The sequence below is a fragment of the Ictidomys tridecemlineatus genome, chromosome X, assembly GCF_052094955.1.
Source record: "Ictidomys tridecemlineatus isolate mIctTri1 chromosome X, mIctTri1.hap1, whole genome shotgun sequence".
Classification (NCBI taxonomy): domain Eukaryota; kingdom Metazoa; phylum Chordata; class Mammalia; order Rodentia; family Sciuridae; genus Ictidomys; species Ictidomys tridecemlineatus.
The window spans coordinates 29,738,170-29,756,260 of record NC_135493.1 but is presented as its reverse complement, the minus strand read 5'-3'; the positions used below and the strand labels follow the sequence as shown (position 1 = coordinate 29,756,260).

Genomic DNA, 18,091 nt, shown 5'->3' with positions numbered 1-18,091 from the left:
CTTCTGAGTGTGTTTCTTATTAAGAGTATATTTAAGAAATTATATAGGAGTTTATATTCTACTGTTTTTCAATTTTTGTAGCAGGGAACTGGAGCTGTGTTTCTGATGACCGCATGGCAAAATATTACATTAGTTTTTTATTTTATTATTATTTATTATTATTATTTTTTGGTACCAGGGATTGAACCCAGAGGGGCCTAACCACTGAGTCACATCCCCAGCCCATTTTTTTTTTGAATTTTTTTATTTTGAGACAGGGTCTCACTTAAGTTGCTTAGGGCCTCAGTCTCCAAAGTTGCTGAGATTTCAGGCGTGCGTCACCACACTTACCCCCATTAGATTTTATATATTGGTTAATCATGTTTCATTGTTTCTTGAACCATAATAGTCCAAATGAGTTAGTTACTTTAGAGCATTTGCTAAACTTTTTATAGATACCATAAGGACACCTGTAAATGGATAAGGAGGAGGATAGTTTTATTAATTTGAATCATCACAAAAGCAGTCTGGGTTTTCAACATGGCAGTGATACAGATTTTAAGCAACATCCAGTGTATACAGGTTCTGGATTAATATTTAATGTTTCATGCCCCGTTCAATACTCTAAAGCAGAATTAGGAATAAAGCGGTAAATATTACAAAATGCAGTCAAGATACATATTGGAAATACAAATTCCTTCATTACAGCAAATGTTTTGCAAAAGAGTAAAGCAGCAAATATTTTTCTAAGGTAACATGCACTTTATATAATTCAATGTAATAAAAAAGAAGCTGCTGAAATTAAGTGTTACAAAATCTATACTGTTTCAAGTTATTTTGTAAAGTAAGAAAAATACATAGAAATGAGTCATAGAATCTCAACACTTTAAGAAATGTAGGATATACTGTGTAATGGTGCCTTTAAAAATATACACGTTCACTAAAGCAAAAGGTAAAGTGTAAATGGCAAAAAATTCATTTTGAGTATTACAAGTTGACATTTATATAGTAAGTCAATTGGTTATTAGTCCCTTTTTGAAATCCAATAGAATTTTAATCTGCTCAGAACTGTAAAAAATAATAGAGATTTTGTATAACGCATAGGATTATAGATTTTTAGATTTGAAATCTGGATAAGACATTCATGATGCTAAAAATTAAATGATATTTTGCAAACATTACTGTGAACAATGAGTGCACTAGTTGTGCCTTGATGATTCTTAATGATCAGGTGTCTACAAGGTAGATGGGAGCACCAGCATTTGTCTGCTACCTCTAATCCATCAAGTCAGGAGGTAGCAAAATTGGCTGGAAAATTTTCCAGTATATGTTCCATGTTTGCAGAACTGTCTAATTAGGTACCCTCCTGTAGCCCTGTATTTTTACATTATACAAGTGTAGGATTAACAATCTGTCTTTAAACCAATCAATTCTCAGGTTAACACAAGATCCCAATGAAAGTGTTCATTCTGAAGTGAAGGCATGGATGCCAAAGTGTCTTAAACTCATCAGATTGATGGTTTAAAGCTATGTATAATTAAAAGAACTGTACAAATACCACAATGTGCCAGATGGATTTTAAATCTACCATAACACTTAAGAATTTGTCAAGTTGGCTACATTTGAGGTTTTGCAGACTTAAAGCGGCATTGTAACACTCATAATCTTGAATTGAATGCTGTCATGATTGGTCTCAACAGAAAAAGGACCAATAAGAGCAGTGGCATTAAAATACAGATGATTCTTTTAGGGTGGGGTGCAGGATACGTGCGGTTTGCTGGGGTTGAAGCACAATATTTGAAGATTAAATAGTCACAAAGATTAGTAACAATTCACATTACAACCCAACCTAATCTAGCATTTTTAAACTCTGAATTTCAACTGTAAGATTTGTATCTCCTGTAGCAAATGCATTTTGCAATGATGCAACATGTAGTAAAACCACAGTCTCCTAAATTATCAGATGTATTACTGAGATCTACTTAGAACAGCTTACATGTTGCTCTGTATTTCAGTGCTTCCAGATCAATCCTGTCTCCCACTACTCGAGAAGAGGGAATATTGCACTTTTCCCTTTAGGAGGTACCAATAACAAAAGCTGAGCTAAATGATCTCAACAGCCACTTTTACAATACAGAGAAGAAAGGAGTGAGATATGGGCAGCTTTTTTCAACATCCAAATGAGCAAACAAAATCTTAGCCAGAACTCTCTGTATTGGAACTACTGTGTAGCTCCATCAGCTGGGAAATTTCCTTAAGGACTGACATTAGTAGTAGGGAAAGATAGGGCCTATAAGCTGGGCGCTTCAACCAGGGTGCTAGGGTGGCAATCTGCCAAGAGCCTGAGGACAACACTCCTCTACATAAAGTGAAACAGATGGCAACCATGCTTTTGCTGAATACAGAGGTGGAGCATAGGGTAATGCAGGTCCAAACATGACAAGCTTCTTGCTGGGTTGGTTCCCAGCCTCACTTAAAAGTGTGAGCTGCCCTTCTTGGGAGTGCTGGGTTCAGCTTAGCCATCCCTGCTCCGCACTGATAACAAATAAGCTTTATCCCTATCTCTCCCTAGCCTGGCAGGCCATTGCAAAACTTTATGCATAAGAGTCACACTTAAAATTTTGTACCCTACACACTTCCACTAAAGCAGAAATACAAAAGCCACAAAAATCTCAATAGCCAGCAGGCATTCATCTTTAGGGACTGTAAGGTGGTGGCTTTTCAAAAGGTGGATAGTAGGGTGGAGAGTAACGGGGTGGTGCACTCGAGGACCACATGTAGCTGGGCGAGGGAGAAGCAGACTGGGGCTCATCAGAGAGTCCAGAGGGAGGGGAGGATGGAAAGACACTGGAATGCTGTGTAATAAAAAGAAAACATCAGCTTAGACAGTGAATTCCATGAATAATCATTACTACATAAAAATGAATATGCAGATTTATTTCAAAGAGCTTCTAAACCTTACAAAGTTGATGAGGGATGTGAAACAGGTGGTCCCATGTTCTCTTACTCATTCAGGCTGCAAGCCTCATGTGATCCTCTGCTCCTTGCCCTTGAACCGTGCATCTAGTCATCCACTGGATCCTGTTGCTTCCAATGTGTTGTCTCTGAATACACCTCTCCCTTTATTGCATCTAAAACCCAGGCCGTCAGACTTATTGTCTCCCTTGAGCTATGCAACTACATCTCAACTAGTCTTAAAAAAGGTGTTTTGGGCCTTAAGAAGGTTTAATGAGGTGAAGTTATTAGTCCCTGGGAAAGTTTTCACTCCACAAATCTATTGTAGAGAAGTAGTACAGTGGTCAGGAGCCCATCTCATAGACAAAAACAAACAAACTAAAACAAAGCCAGAGAAATTAAATGGCTTTCTTGGCTCTGAAATCTTCCAACTCCAAGTCCATCATTTTCTATTCCATCTGAACTACCACTGCATCACCCCCCAGGTTTAGAGTAGGTTGGAAAGCAAAGAGTAACACAGGCATGGTGGTGAGAATACCAATGGTAAGAAGAAGGAGCAGTATTTTAGGTTGTAGAGACCAAGGATTCAATTTTACTTTGTGTTGTCTATCTTTGGGAAAGGAGCAGATCCAAATTCTAAAAATATCCAGTGAACTGGCAGGTTAAGAGTCATTTCCCCTCTCTTTCCCTGGCCCATGTCAATGCTTAATCCTAATGCTCTTTGTGCTCAGGGAGAGTTGACTTGTTTTGCTCAGTGCCATATCCTCCAGAGTTCAGAACAGTGCTTGCTAAGTAGTAGGCATTCAATAAGTCCTGAATGAGTGAATATATCTTCACATGTATAGAAGATGAGCTTGGAATGCTTTTTAAAAATAAAATCTATTTTCAAAGAATACTGTCACAGCTTGGGGGTAGTGTTTTCTTGTTCCAGTGGTAGAACAAGACTGGAGTGAGGTCTGAAGACTGGAGGGAACTATGGGGATGGTGAGAGGCAGGAAAAACAGTTTTGGGCTCTCAGGAAGAGCAAACATAAATTGACAAACAGAATGGAAGAACTGCAAATATTCTGTTCTGAATTAGCTTTAGGATATATATCTATATCTATATTTATCTATCTATATATTGATATCTATATGTATCTATAGATATATAGACATTGATATATATAATCTTTGATATTTATGTGTGCATTTGTGTGTGTGTGTGTGTGTGTGTGTGTGTGTGTGTGTATGTTTTGTTTTGGTACAAGGGATTGAACCTAGGGGCACTTCAACACTGAGCCACATCCCCAGCCCTTTTTATTTTATTTTTATTTTGAGTTATATTATATTTTCAGACAGGGTCTTGCTAGGTTGCATACAACCTCACTAATTTGCTGAGAGTGGCTTCAAACCTGTGATCCTCCTGCCTCAGCCTCCCCAGCCACTGGGTTTATGGGTGTGTGCTACTGCACCTGGCTGGTACATATTTTTTTGTGGGGGTACTAGGAATTAAACTCAGGGGCACTTGATCACTGAGTCATATCTCTAGTCCTATTTTATATTTTATTTAGAGGAAAGGTCTCACTGAGTTGCTTAGCACCTCTCTAAATTGCTGAGGTTGGCTTTGAACTCAAGATCCTCCTGCCTCAGCCTCCCCAGCCACTGGGATTACAAGCATGCGCCACTGTGCCCGGCATGGCTTGTACATATTTTTAAAAGGTACTTATACCAAATTTTCTGAAGAGTTTAAATGCTATTGGGAGAGGGTGTGAAGCAGTCACTGTGACTTTATGCTGCTAACCAGAGTTTGAGTGGATCATGTCAATTTTCCAGGCCTATAGCAATCTAAGGTCCACCTTGATATGAGGTGTCTGGAGCCTCTGACCAGCTGTCTTATTCTCTGTATACCCAGTCCTAACCTCTGCATTCTTGGGAATGAGGTATTCAGGTTTCTGGGTCTTGGTTAAGATCTGAAATATCTGTCCTTTACTACATAATGGGTAATGATAATAGGACTGAGAAGAGACTGCAGCTGCCATCCTCCTTGTCCTCCTCTATACCATCCATAATTTCACTGAGTAAAGGAATGAAAGAGTCACCGAACCTGGAGAGCCTTTAAAGGCAGAACAGTTTGAGGCACTGGATTCATGATAAGCCAAATTCCTTCCTAAAAACTCAGTCTTTCTCCTCCCTCCTCCTAAAATACCCTTTGTTAAAACCTCAGTACAGGGATGTGTCACTCAGCATCAGGAGTATGTTCAGAGAAATGCATCATTAGGCAATTTCATCACTGTGCAAACACAGAGTCTATTTGTACAAACTAAGATGGCTATAATGTTACTAGGTGATATAATTTTATGAGACCACTGCTGTATGTGCATTCTGTCATTGACGAAAACATTATGGAGCACATGACTATATAGTGATTTCCTAATTTTCCACTCTGCATTCCATCACATTCTTCCTTTCTCTTTCTTTCCTCAGTTAAGAACTCTCTCCTCCTAACCAGAGAGGAAAACTGCCCCTAGGGGCCAAGAAACTCTGTGTCCAGGCATGTGGCACTCTGCCCTTCTAAATCCCTTTAGAGGGATGGGGAAAGGCAACAGGCCAGTTTTAGGTGTTCCCAACCACAGAAGGGAGGAGCAAGTTTCCTGCAGTACAGCTAAAGAGAGTTCTGTTCTGAGAGGTATTAAAAGGCTTCTGTGGGCAGCAGCTGCCATGGGTGGCAATTGTACATGTTGATAATAAAAGGGGGGTGGAACAATGGCCCTTGGGTTTTCACTTCTCAGTTTCATGGTTGGGAAGTATTATGGGAGAAACCAGGGGAGGTGATTCTCACTTCCCTTTGAAGATAAAATTGGGAGTCTTAAGGATAAAATTGAAGGGTTTCTGGCAAAGCTAGAGAGCTAACTGGCTATGGTCCACACACCCTTGGGGTTCGGGGGGTGGGGGCACAGTACCAGTGAGTAGTTTCCTAGCAACAGGCAGGCACCTTGGGAAAGAGCTGGCTTTGTTGTAGCTAGGGAGCTGGCCTGGCGTTTTGGTTCCTGCCTGAGAGTCTGACATTAGAGCTTTGAATCCTCACACACCATGGAACATGAGGAGCATCTAAGTAGCTCACTACTGGGCCAAAGTCACCTCTAGCTTTCTCAGTCACTTTTTGGAAGCCTGGATGACCTATAGGCTGATGGTGCTAAGAGAGTGTCCCCTTCAGGGACATGCATGGCTCTCCTCTCCCACCTCTTCCACCATAGCCTGCCTCCTCTCTGCTCGATGGCTGGCCCATGTTTTTCAGGATCAATGTACATTTCTGTCAAGGCATGTGTCTCTCTTTAGGAGCATAATAGAGCTGTGACTCCAAAAAGAGCCCTGGAGCTGGCCGGTGACAATCACTAGCAAGGGAAGTTGCCCCAAGGATAAAATCCAGGATTCGTTAGTTCTTTACATCCACTCTCTGTTTTGCCCCAGAAAGCAAAGCTGGGAAGATAGAGAGAAGGGTGGATGAAAGGAAGGTGAAGTAAAGGGAGGAGAGGAGCAAGGGAAAAGGAGAAGAAGAAAGGAAAATCTTGGCAGGGAGGGGAAAAATGAAAAAGGTGAGTGACAGCATCAACAGCCTTCTGAGGCACTCAGCAACCTGTGCCATAAACTGCCTCCCCCAGGATTAAAGCAATCCTTTTATTAAATGGGCCCAATTTATAATGAGTCATTTTGAGTCGTTTAGGTGAAACATAATGTACCTGCATGTGCTTAATAAAGAGCTTAAATAGAGGCTCTTGCATTCTGCATAGGCTAGCTTTTAAGCTTCAACTTGCCAACTCATCAAATGGAAGGGACTAGTCCATGGTTAATGTCAGGGAACTGGTCCAGTATGCCAGACTGGAAAGTATGACTGAGAACTTGCAGGGGTTTATATAAAGTCACACTGGGTTTAATTTCCCAGAGGAAATAGAAACTGATGCTTAATACACTATACATACATTGGACTACTAGTGGGGAAATGAGTGCCAGGGAATGAGCAGGGAGGTAAAAGTAGTCTCAGCTTATGTCCTTCTTGCTTTGAAGTAAGGGGAGTTCATGAGAAGCAAGGACACTGTGGAGTACAATGGAAATGGAAATGGAAAAGTTCCATTTCTCCATACTCAGTACTTGAAACTGCTTCAGGGTCAGCTGATCAAAACCAAGTCTTTGCTCAGGTCTGACCACAAGAAATGTTTCCCAAGCTCCCTAACTGGACAGCTATGCAATAAGGGCATGACTTTCCTCATCCTCCTACTGGCCTCAGAGTAAAAAGGAAATAGAAATCATCAAACCCAAAGTCATAGAAATAGTTCTATTTGGAAATTACAAAAATGGGGAAGTCATTCAGAATAAAATTGAGGAAGATCAATTTTATGGTAAGATGTTTGGTCATTTTTCAGAGAAGAGCATGGGGGAGCTCTGGACTTTTGAGGGCAAGTTTGTGTTTCTGGTGGTTTTTTCATCAGAGCTGGGGTGTGTTTGCTGACTGCTTTTTATTAATTTGAGAACATAAGCAGATGTTCCCTGGCATGTTGGCTTTCTTGGATAAAAGCTGGCCTTTCCTCCCATGAACTTATAATATAATGGACCTTGATGAACAAAAGAAAGTTCTAATCAAATACTAAGTTCTAAAAGGGAGATAAATTACTTAAAAGCATTTCCCTTGGAGGAAATGCAGAATGTATTTTAAGAACACTATATACATGTATAAATATACCATAGGGGATTTCATCTTTATGTATAAATAGAACCAATCAAAAATAAATAAATGATCAAAAAGAAGATCAGTAGAGTGGAGGAAAGAGAATGCTGGGAGGGAGGAGAGGAGGGAAGAGGAGGGACATGAACTGAAACTGAATTCCATGCATACATGACTTTGTTGAGCAGAACACAACTACTATAACTCTAATACTCTAAAAAACATCCCTTGGGGGATGGGGATAGAAAAGGCAGTAAAATGAATAGGACATAACTTTCCTATGTTCATATATGAATACACAACCAGCGAAACTCCACATCATGTACGATTGCAAGAATGGTCCTAATTAGAATAAGTTATATTCCATGTAAGTATAATATGTCAAAATACACTTGATTGTCATGTGTATCTAAAAAGAACAAATAGAGCTGAGGTTGTAGCTCAGTGGTAGAGTGCTTGCCTAGCATGTGTGAGGTGCTGGGTTCGATTCTCAGTGAGGTGCTGGGTTCGATTCTCAATAAATAAAATAAAGGTCCATCAACAACAACAAATCCCCCTCAAGACCAACACCATATAACTATAAAGTCTCCAAAGAGAAAATACAAAAGATAGCTTGAGCTTAGGGCAAGAATTGGAAGTTGGCGAATGCATGAAGGAAGGGAACCCCTTTTCAGGGGAGACCAATTTAATGATTTAATAAGGAAGAGTCAAGAGACCCTTTCTGGGATCATAAATGACTGCATGATGACATATATTAAATTCTTAAGTATAATGCTTGGAACATAGTAAATGCTCAAAGAATAGTAGCTGTTATTAAAAAGTAGAGGCTTCAGGCTAGGGTTGTGGCTCAGCAGTAGAGTGCTTGCCTAGCATGTGTGAGTCACTGGGTTTGATCCTCAGCACCACATATAAATAAATAAAATAAAGGTATTGTGTCTACCTACAATTAAAAAATAAATGCTTTTTAAAAAGTAGAGGTTTCTACAGTCCCTTTAGTTCCTGTTATAAACCCAGAGTGTAGGTTTGTACTAGGTGGCTAAATCTGGATCCCTTCTCTGGATTAGGTACCCTGTTTCTATAGCATTTTGAGTAATAGTTTATATTTTTTAGGCACCACTGCTATCCCCACTCCCAAGTCGCTAGACAGATCTCTTAATGCAGGGACTGTTATTCAACCATCATATCCACAGCTCCTAGCATGGTTCCTGGCACATGGGAACATAGAGTAAGTGTTGATTGAACTGCAACCCAATGCCGAAGTTATTGTTGACACTGTCAATCTCATTTTCATTCCTGGGATAGGGTTTGAGTGACAAATGACTGATGGAGTCATGGTTCTATACCCCAAAGAGGTTTTTCCTATCTTGGAGCTTCTGAGAACCATCACTAGAGATATTACTGTCCCTACTTAAGGGGCTCATTATAAAGTGTAAATCCCTAAAAATCAATGTAATTTACTTTGATATAAAATGAAAGTGGCCCCCAATCCCCAAATGGTTTCATTATAGGGACCCCAAGAGAATGGTGATCCTCCTTGTGTTAGCCTAACATGCCTGAGTTTTTTTAAAGGATAACTTCCTGCATCTGTCAGTACTGAACTTATCTGTTCCTTCTTGAGCATATTTGCATTTTCCAGCCTATATTTGGATAACAAGCTACCTGAGGTTTCTATCTCAGTATATAGTAGGCTTTAAAACAAATTCTAACATAATTTTTCTAAGCTTTAATGGATACCTTCTTGTACTAATACTATCTTTTATAGGAGTGAACAAGTCCATGTTCATACTTATATATATTATTATTGCATTATAAGGCCTCAGACCTCTCCAAACAGTGTCTAAATCAAATGCAATCATACTTTATTCTACTGAATAGGTTCTTTAAGTTTTAATTATTTTGTTCAACTGAACCTGAAATTAGGTTGCCCAAGGGCTTTGTATTGCCAAACTGGCTCATTAACTGGAAGTACCCCCCAAACAATCATGTTTTTATGTCACCATGGAGCATTCATGGGCTCTTACTCAACAGAAAGCAAATTCATTATTTCTTTCCCTTAAAAGGTTTTTCCTATGGTCCTTGAATTTTGAATTAACCAGATTTTAGTGTAATCCCACTTTTCTATGGTTGAAAGCTTATAATTTCTGCTCTGATTTGGAAGGGTCTCCCAAAGCCCGTGTATTGAAGACTGGGTTCCCAGCCTGTGGTGCTCCTGGGATGTGGTAGAAACCTTAGGAGATGGGGCCTAGTGGAAGGAAGTTAGGTAACTGGGACAGTTGTGGGACCCTGGCCCCTTCCTGTCTCTCTATTTGCTTCTTGGTCACCATGAGATGAATAGGCCTCTTTCATCACACAATCTTGCCATGATGTTTGGTGCTGCCAGAGGCCCAAAGCAACAGGGCCAAATGGCTATGGATTGTAACCTCTGAAATTGTGAGTCAAAAGAAACCTTTTCTCCTCTTATGTTGTTTACCTCAGCTATTTTGTCATAGTGAAGGAAAGCTGACTAACACAGTCACTGGACATGTCTAAAGGACCCCTTCATTTGTTTCCATAAAATGCCCAGTTCAGTGCTCTGCACACAATTAATCCCTTTTAATTAAGTGCCTTTTGGGGTTGTTTTTCTGCACTTAGTCTCACTCAAAAGGAAAAAGGGAAAGTGCAAATTTAGTACACTATTTCTGACCTATGTGATAATACAGCAGTAAAGGGGAGGGGTGTTATAAAAATATTTTCTCTATGTTGTCTTAGGAAGTCTGAAGAAAAAGGGACTTCCTCATTGCAGGTTTGATTCAAATGCTTGTGTGTCTCAGAGGGCCCTTGTGCTAAGGAGCAGGGATAGGCCTTTTCCCATGGCAAATGAATGGAAAAAAAGCCACTGTTGTATAGGGGTCCTTGATAATGTACTAATGAGCTGCCATTTTCCAGCCAATTTATCTTCTTGTTGGTATAGTTCAAGACAATTTGGGACACCTTGGTCCTATCCTCTTTCTCTTCCTTTTTCTTCCATCTCTGTTTCTTCCCATCTTGTGCTACTTCCACCCTCTCATCTCTGCCATCTCTCATTTCCTGCCCACTAGTCCTTATCCTAGTCATTGGTACCCATAGGATGCTAAAGACAATAAGGATAGAGAGCCTGGCTACCTTGTATATGTTATGAAGACAATGGGAAGGTTCTATAAATGAATTGAGGGAAAGAACAAGATAGCCTTAGCAAGAACAAGGGAAACAGAGAGTTATTTTTCTCTCCAAACATACCTGAAAGTCATAAGCAGAATAAGGTGGCAGGTGGGGAGGGCTATGGTAGTAGGTATTGTATGATGCCACCTGGGGACGAGCATAGTAAGAAACAGTCGGATGGGCATTTTCAACAGAACAGTTCAGTGCCGGGAGAGTAGGATTCTGTAGAAAAACACAAATTAGAAACAACATAAATGTTCATCACTAGGAAAATTGTTAAATAAACTGTGATACATCTGTACCATGGAATACCATGTAGCTCTTGATAGACAATGAGACCTATATTTAGTGTCACAGAAAAATTTCCAAAGCGTATTGTTGATTTTTAATGCCACTATGATACATTAATATAGAATTATTCCAGTTTGTGTTTAAAAAGGTTGAAACAGTTGTATATGTATGCATATTTATTAATGCAAAGAAACCTGGAAAGCTTCACAACAAACCATTGACTCTCTGGGGAGGGGACTAATTTTAGGAGAATAGGGGCTCTTAACTTTCCACCAATGCCAATGTTTTTACAATTAATATGCACTGTGTCATTTTCCCCAAAACATTTTTTTTGCAGTGCTGGGTATCAAACTCAGGGCCTCCCACATGCTAGATAAGCACTCTACTGCTGAGCTACATCCCCAACCCTTCCTGCAACTTTTTTGAAATTTTCATGCCTATATAAATATTGAAATTATTTATGTCATTTTTAAAAACAAGGACTAAAAAAGAAAAAAGACTCAAAATGCTAAATGTCAAATGGACAAGACTGAACAGGCTACTGTTCTTGGTATGACAGAATGCATTCAATCATAAAGAGCTTGTATAAGTTGCAAAGATTCTTGTAAATTCCAACCTTACTAAGGAGCTCTCCTGTAGACATGAAGGATATTAATTTCTCTTCAGCCCTGCATGGCTAGCAGTGCACAGAATCTATGAAAGTTCAAGCAGAGTATATTGATCCTTTTTTTGGGCAAACAAAACAGCACAGAAAAAAAATTTATCATTTTTACAAGCTGATGGTATATGTAGCACTTCAAGCCTTCAAGGGTTTAAATTAAGGATGTCTAGGATAGAGTCCCTGCTCTTAATAGGGCCACAGAATCTCTAAAGGAAGTTACTACTGCTCATTAGTTCCCAGGTACATCTGTGCTTTGTACCACATGGGTCAAGATGTGGGGTAAATGATTTTTCTCTTTTCTCCACCATTGACTCCTTCTCCATTCATGTGGATAATCGAGAGCTATCTCAAAAGATCAACATGTCTTCTTTCTGGAATATGTCTACAACACTTTAGCAGAAAGCAGAAGCTTCCACTCAAGTAGTGAAAATATGTGGGTAGGCTTTGGCAGTGGCACAGGCAACTGTGAGGGTGTTGGCAGGGGAAACTCCCTTACAGCAAGTTTCAACACAGCTCTACTGCTCTCTTCCTCGCAGTGAGTTACTGTTTACATCTCTAGGAGGTCTGAAGAGCTGCAAACCTCAGTCATTACAATGCAGCTCACAGACAACCTGAGAAATGTTTGTCAGACTCTTTAGTGTGTGTGATCTTGACCATTCCAAGGGTTGGCTTGCTTTTTACAGAAAGAGCCCTTAGAAATGCCCTTACCTCTCCACCAGAATTCTAAGAAGAAAATTCTACCCATGGGGAAGTACCAGAAATCATGTTCCCTTGATCTTCTGTCTGTTATAAACATCCTATCTCTTACAGAATGAAACCAGCTCTTTTATCCAAATAAACTAAGCCCAACTATGGAAAAACAATCCCGCAACATCAGCTATATCTATAAAAGTATTTTTGTGTTCAGTGAGGCTAAGGGTCAAGACCATATTTGAAAGGACACTTACAGAGAGAGAAATACAAAAGGAAAATGGAACAAGCATTGGAAAGCCACTTTAGAGAAAAGAGTCAGGGATAGAAGATGCAGAGAAAATGGACAGGGTAACAAGAGAGAAAGAAGAGGGAGTGAAGCGAAGGGGAACATGAAGAATTGGACAGGTATGAGGCAAAAGAGATGGTCCAAAATAATAGTTTGGCTATATTTTAAATCAGTAATTCTGATTTTACAGCAGATTTAGGCTCTGTCTCTATTTGTGTGCACATAAGAACCTCTGTGAGTGTGTGCGTATTTGTTAAAATTCTTGGGCTTAAGTTGTGAGACCCCCATTTTGAGCTCCAGTAAAACAAAAGGTTACTAGGTAGCACAGGGAATGGTGAAAGCAATCTTGCCTAGACAAAACTGAGTCAATTCTGAGACAATGATTGTGGACTTTGGAAAGACTGCTACTTTTATTCATCTTTAGTTTACTCCAAACCAGAGACCTCAGTTAGGAGAAAAATGGCAATATATATTCACTTTTTAAAGATTCATCTTAAGTCTGCAGATATTTAGTCAACTTATACTTCATCAAACATTTGTTTGTGATCCTTTTCACCAAGGACCTCTGGTCAGGGAATGAAGACATCCTTTTTCTTTTCAGGATCCCACAATTCTGGAAATGGTGGCTCCTAGCAGCTTCTATTGAAGGCTGCCAGCTCACAGACTTTGGCTTCTGTCCTCACTCCCTGGAAATGACTTCCATCATCCAGCACCTCTGGCCCTCCTTGGAGACCCCAGGGCACTCTAGTCAGGGAGGAGACACAGTCACTAATGACATTGGGACCTGGGCCAAGGATTTTACTTAGGCTCACCTGATTAGTGTTCTAGGACTTTGTACCTCATGCTCTTGTTTTAATAAAGTGATTTAAGTTATAGTCCCTCCTTGGTAGCCCCATCTTACATACATGCTCATGCTGTGGATCAAGTATTGTCTCCCCTGATATTTAATTTCACCTTTCATTGTCCATACTGGTCCTTGACAGAGTTTGTAGGTTTGACATTTGATAGGTACTTGGTATTTCCCTCCCTCTCTACCCTTACTGTTAAAGAAGCTCCCAACAGTTGGAAAAAAAACCTCACTTTAATTTTTTTAAATTAAAGCAACTAAACAAAGGAGGTAATGTCTGTTTCAACACTTGTAGAACCAGAAAGGACTAACCAAATGTTAGGGGCAGCGGGGATGGAGTAGAAAGTGCAAAGTCTCTGGCATTTGAAAGATCTGGGCTCCAGTCCCAGTTCTGCTATTTAGCTCTGGGAAAGTGATTTGACCCTTCTTGGAACATTTCCTCAACTGTTAAATGGGGACAGTAATACTTACCTCATGAGAGTAATAATGAAGATCAAAAAAAGTAAATGTGCAAGTATGCTTTTAGAAAGTTTAGAGCTACTACTGCATTTATCAGGATGGACTATCAACAAACTTATTTTTCCTCTCTAGGTCAAAGATAACAGTGAAATTAAGAATTTGGTGATGAACCTATATACCTGAGATTAACTGCTTTTTGACAAGGGGGCTAAGACCTAAAATGAGGGAAAGAACAGACTCTTGAACAAATGTGCTGGGACAACTGGATATCCACATGCAAGAGAATGAAATTGAACCCCTTACCTCACACCAGATACAGAAAATAAATTTTAAAAAATCTATATGTAACTCATATATTTCTGGTGGGACTGCAAATTAGTGTAACCACTCTGGAAAGCAGTATGGAGATTCCTCAGAAAACTTGGAATGGAACCACCATTTGACCCAGCTGTCCCACTCCTTGGTCTATACTCAAAGGACTTGAAATCAGCATACTACACTGATGCAGCCACATCAATGCTTATAGCAGCTCAATTCACAATAGCTAAACTGTGGAACCAACCTAGGTGCCCTTCAACAGATGAATGAATAAAGAAAATGTGGTACATATACACAATGGAATATTACCCAGCCATAAAGAATAATGAAATTATGGCATTTGCTGGTAAATGGATGGAACTGGAAACTATCAAACTAAGTGGAATAATCCAATCAAAAAAAAATACCAAAGGCTGAATGTTTTTGCTGATATGTGGATGCTAAAACACAATAAGGGGGCAGGAGAGAGGGAAGAATAGAAGTTCATTGGATTAAACAAAGGGGACTGAAGGGAAGGGGGGTGGGATTAAGAAATGAATTGGACAGAACTTTCTCATGTTCATATATGAATACATGACCAGTGTAACTCCACATCATGTACAATCACAAGAATGGGCTCCTAATTAGAATAAGTTATACTCCTTGTATGTATAATATGTCAAAATATACTCTACTGTTATGCACATCTAAAAAGAACAAATAAAAAATTAAAAATCTACGTGTAAGAGCTAATGCTATAAAATTCTTAGAAGAAAACAGGAAATTCTTCATGTTCTTGGATTTTAAAATGGATTCTTACAAATGACAACAAAAGCACAAGCAACAACAAAAATAGATAAAATTTAAAAACTTTTGGGCATCAAAGGACATTACTGATAAAATGAAAAGAGAACCCTTAGAATGGGAGAATCACATATCTATAGAGTTCTAATATCCACAATATGCAAAGAACTTTTACAACTCAATAACAAAAAGACAAATGCTCAATTTAAAAGATGGGCAAATAACTTAAATAGGTGTTTCTCCAAAGAAGGTTTCAAATTGCCCACAAGCACATAAGATACCCAACATCATTAGCCATTAGGGAAAAGCAAATCAAATCTACAATGAGGTACCACTTTGCACTCACCAGAATGGCTACAATTAAGAAGAAAGTATCAGTGAGGATGTGGAGAAATTGGAACCCTTATACACTGTTGGTAGGAATATAAAATGATACAGCTGCTGAGGGAAACAGTTTGGCTGTTCCTCTAAAAGTTAAATACAAAATTACTGTACAATCAAGCAGTTCCAGCTCTAGGTTTATGCCAAAAAGAACTGGAAACATGTATTCCAACCAATACTTTTATATGAATGTTAATAATGGCATATTCCCAATAGCCAAAAGGTAGAAACAATCCAAATGTCCAACAACAGATAAAAAGAAACAAAATGTGGTACACCCATAAATGGAATTATCATTCAATCATAAAAAGAAATGAAACACGGATATATGCTGCAAGGTAGATGAATTTTAAAAATTATAAGTGAATGCAGCCAGACACAGAAATTCACACACTTTATGACTCAATATTTATGAAATACCGAGAATAGGGCTGGGCATGGTGGCATATGCCTGTAATACCAGCGACTCAGGAGACTGAGACAAGAAGATCACAAGTTGCGCTGGCCTGGGCAATTTAGTGAGACCCTGTCTCAAGAAAATAAAAAAGGGCAGGGAATGTAGTTCAGTGGTAAAATGCTTGGCTAGCACGTGTGAGGCCCACAGTTTAATCCCTAGTACCATACACACACACACAGACACACACACACACACACACACACACACACACACACACGAATAATTCCCAGGTCACAGGAAATAAACCATTGTTTCTTTTTTCTCTCAAAAAAAAAAAAAAAAAGAAAGAAAGAAAGAAAGAAAAGAAAGAAAGATCCAGAATAGGTGAATCCCTAGGCACAGAAAGCAGATTAGTAGCATCTGGGTCTCAGGAAAAGGGAAATAGGGAGTAATTGTTTAATGGATACAGGTTTCAGGTAATGAAAAATTGTCACACAGATGTGACAATTGCATGACATGACATTACATTGTGAATATACTGCCACTAAATTATATACTTCAAAGTGGTTGACTTTATGTTTGTGACTTCCTCCTGCATTTTAAAGGGGTGCAATAAGGAAAAACAGGTCTGAAGGCCAAAAGCTAGGCAGAACTATATTTTTTATTGCACCACTTCTCAATCCTTTCTTCTTTCTAACTTCCAGAAATTTCTTGAAGAAAAGATGTCTTCCCCAGGTACCCTTTGCCTTCAAATCGCAACCCCTTCTATTACCATGGAAAAGGATTTTATCCAATATTTCACACAGAGAGGGTATTAGCACAAGCTATTAACATGTCTGTGGCATATTAGCCTTTTTCCTTTTTAAAATATATGCATTTTGAAAGTGGACAAGGAGAAAGAGGACAATGCCCATCTTCCAAAAATGGTGGAATTTTCAGCACTATTACTTTTAAAGTATAAAACTGGAAAGAGGGGACATCTTGCAGGAACACCATAGAGCCTACCAAGTAGCCACCACCTACTCCATTTGTGCATCAAGATGGCTCTGCCACCCACACCAGAAAGCATTAGGAACAATCAGGGAACTCCTACCAGTCCTGAGGTTCTTATCTCCTCACCAACCAACTAGAAAGCTTATTTTCCAGGCCTTCCATTTGCCCGTGGGGGAAAGTCTCCATGAACAAAGGGAATTCTTTTTCTCTAAAGAAGCCCCAATCCAGAAAGAGATTTCCTGCAGCTCTCTCACCTGAAAGCTCCCTCACAAGAAATCCTTACAAGAAATCCTTTTCCATCCTAAGGCCCCACCTATGTTAGTGCTTCCCCTACTCCTTAGAGCTTCAGATTTCTGTAGGGAGGGAGAAGGTGAATAAGAAATGTGTATATAAGAGAGGGAAAGAAAAGAAGAGAAAGACTGAGGGTGGGCAGGAATGGATTTCTTTTGACATAGGGTCACCAGCAGGGATGCTCAGTATTTCCTGTCAGTCCAGTTCTGCTGGGGACTTGCTGTTCAAACCTAGAGGGTTTTTCCCCCTTATCCAACCCCACCTTTTATTTTCCATCACCCATCCTTTTGACAGTCTGGGATCAAGTTACAAATTGCCTTTCAAGTTCCAGTTCCTTGGGGGAACCTGAAACAGGGCCGAAAAACAGGCACAGGCCTAGCTCTGCTATAAGGTCCTTGCTTAGCATCTGGACAGCCATCTTAAGTGAAAGACCATTTTAAGAAAAATTTCACTTTCCCGCCCAAGGACGTATCACTACTCCCCCATATCAACAACACCTGTAACCACCCGCATTAGGACCCATCTGGCTCTAATCTCTGAGCCTGCCCCATAAAAGTCCTGAACCTCAAGCCTATATTGCTTTCTCCATAGGGAGAGATGGCCTTTATTTGTCAGTTCATACAAATAAACTCTCGTGTGTATCTCTGCCTGGTGTCTTGTCTTTCATTTCTCCTTTGCCTGATTCCTGATTCCTCACTTTCGTTTCACTGCCTATTCTCCTTTCTGGGGCGAAAGCAAACCCCTTTTAGGCACAACATAATTCTCTAAGCACACGTGGAACATTCCTTTGAAGAAGTGTTGCTCAACCATGGCTACAGATCAGAATTGCCTGCAGAGCTTTTAAAACAATCATTGATGCCTAGGCTTCAATGTAAACCAGTT

The 18,091-nt window shown here is 39.6% G+C and overlaps 1 protein-coding gene across 2 annotated transcripts in view; it reads right to left on the bottom strand.

Annotated features, from left to right (window-relative positions):
• Positions 1-456: 456 nt before the first annotated feature.
• Tmem255a (transmembrane protein 255A) overlaps positions 457-18,091 on the bottom strand; it is a 59,805-nt gene continuing 42,170 nt past the window's right edge. For both annotated transcript variants that reach the window (XM_005319358.4, XM_005319359.4), the window contains 2 exons: positions 10,888-11,031; positions 457-2,834 (listed from right to left, as the gene is read on the bottom strand). In XM_005319358.4, the coding sequence (XP_005319415.1) occupies positions 2,676-2,834; positions 10,888-11,031 (303 nt within the window). In that variant the 3' untranslated portion in view covers positions 457-2,675. The remainder of the gene's footprint in view (positions 2,835-10,887; positions 11,032-18,091) is intronic.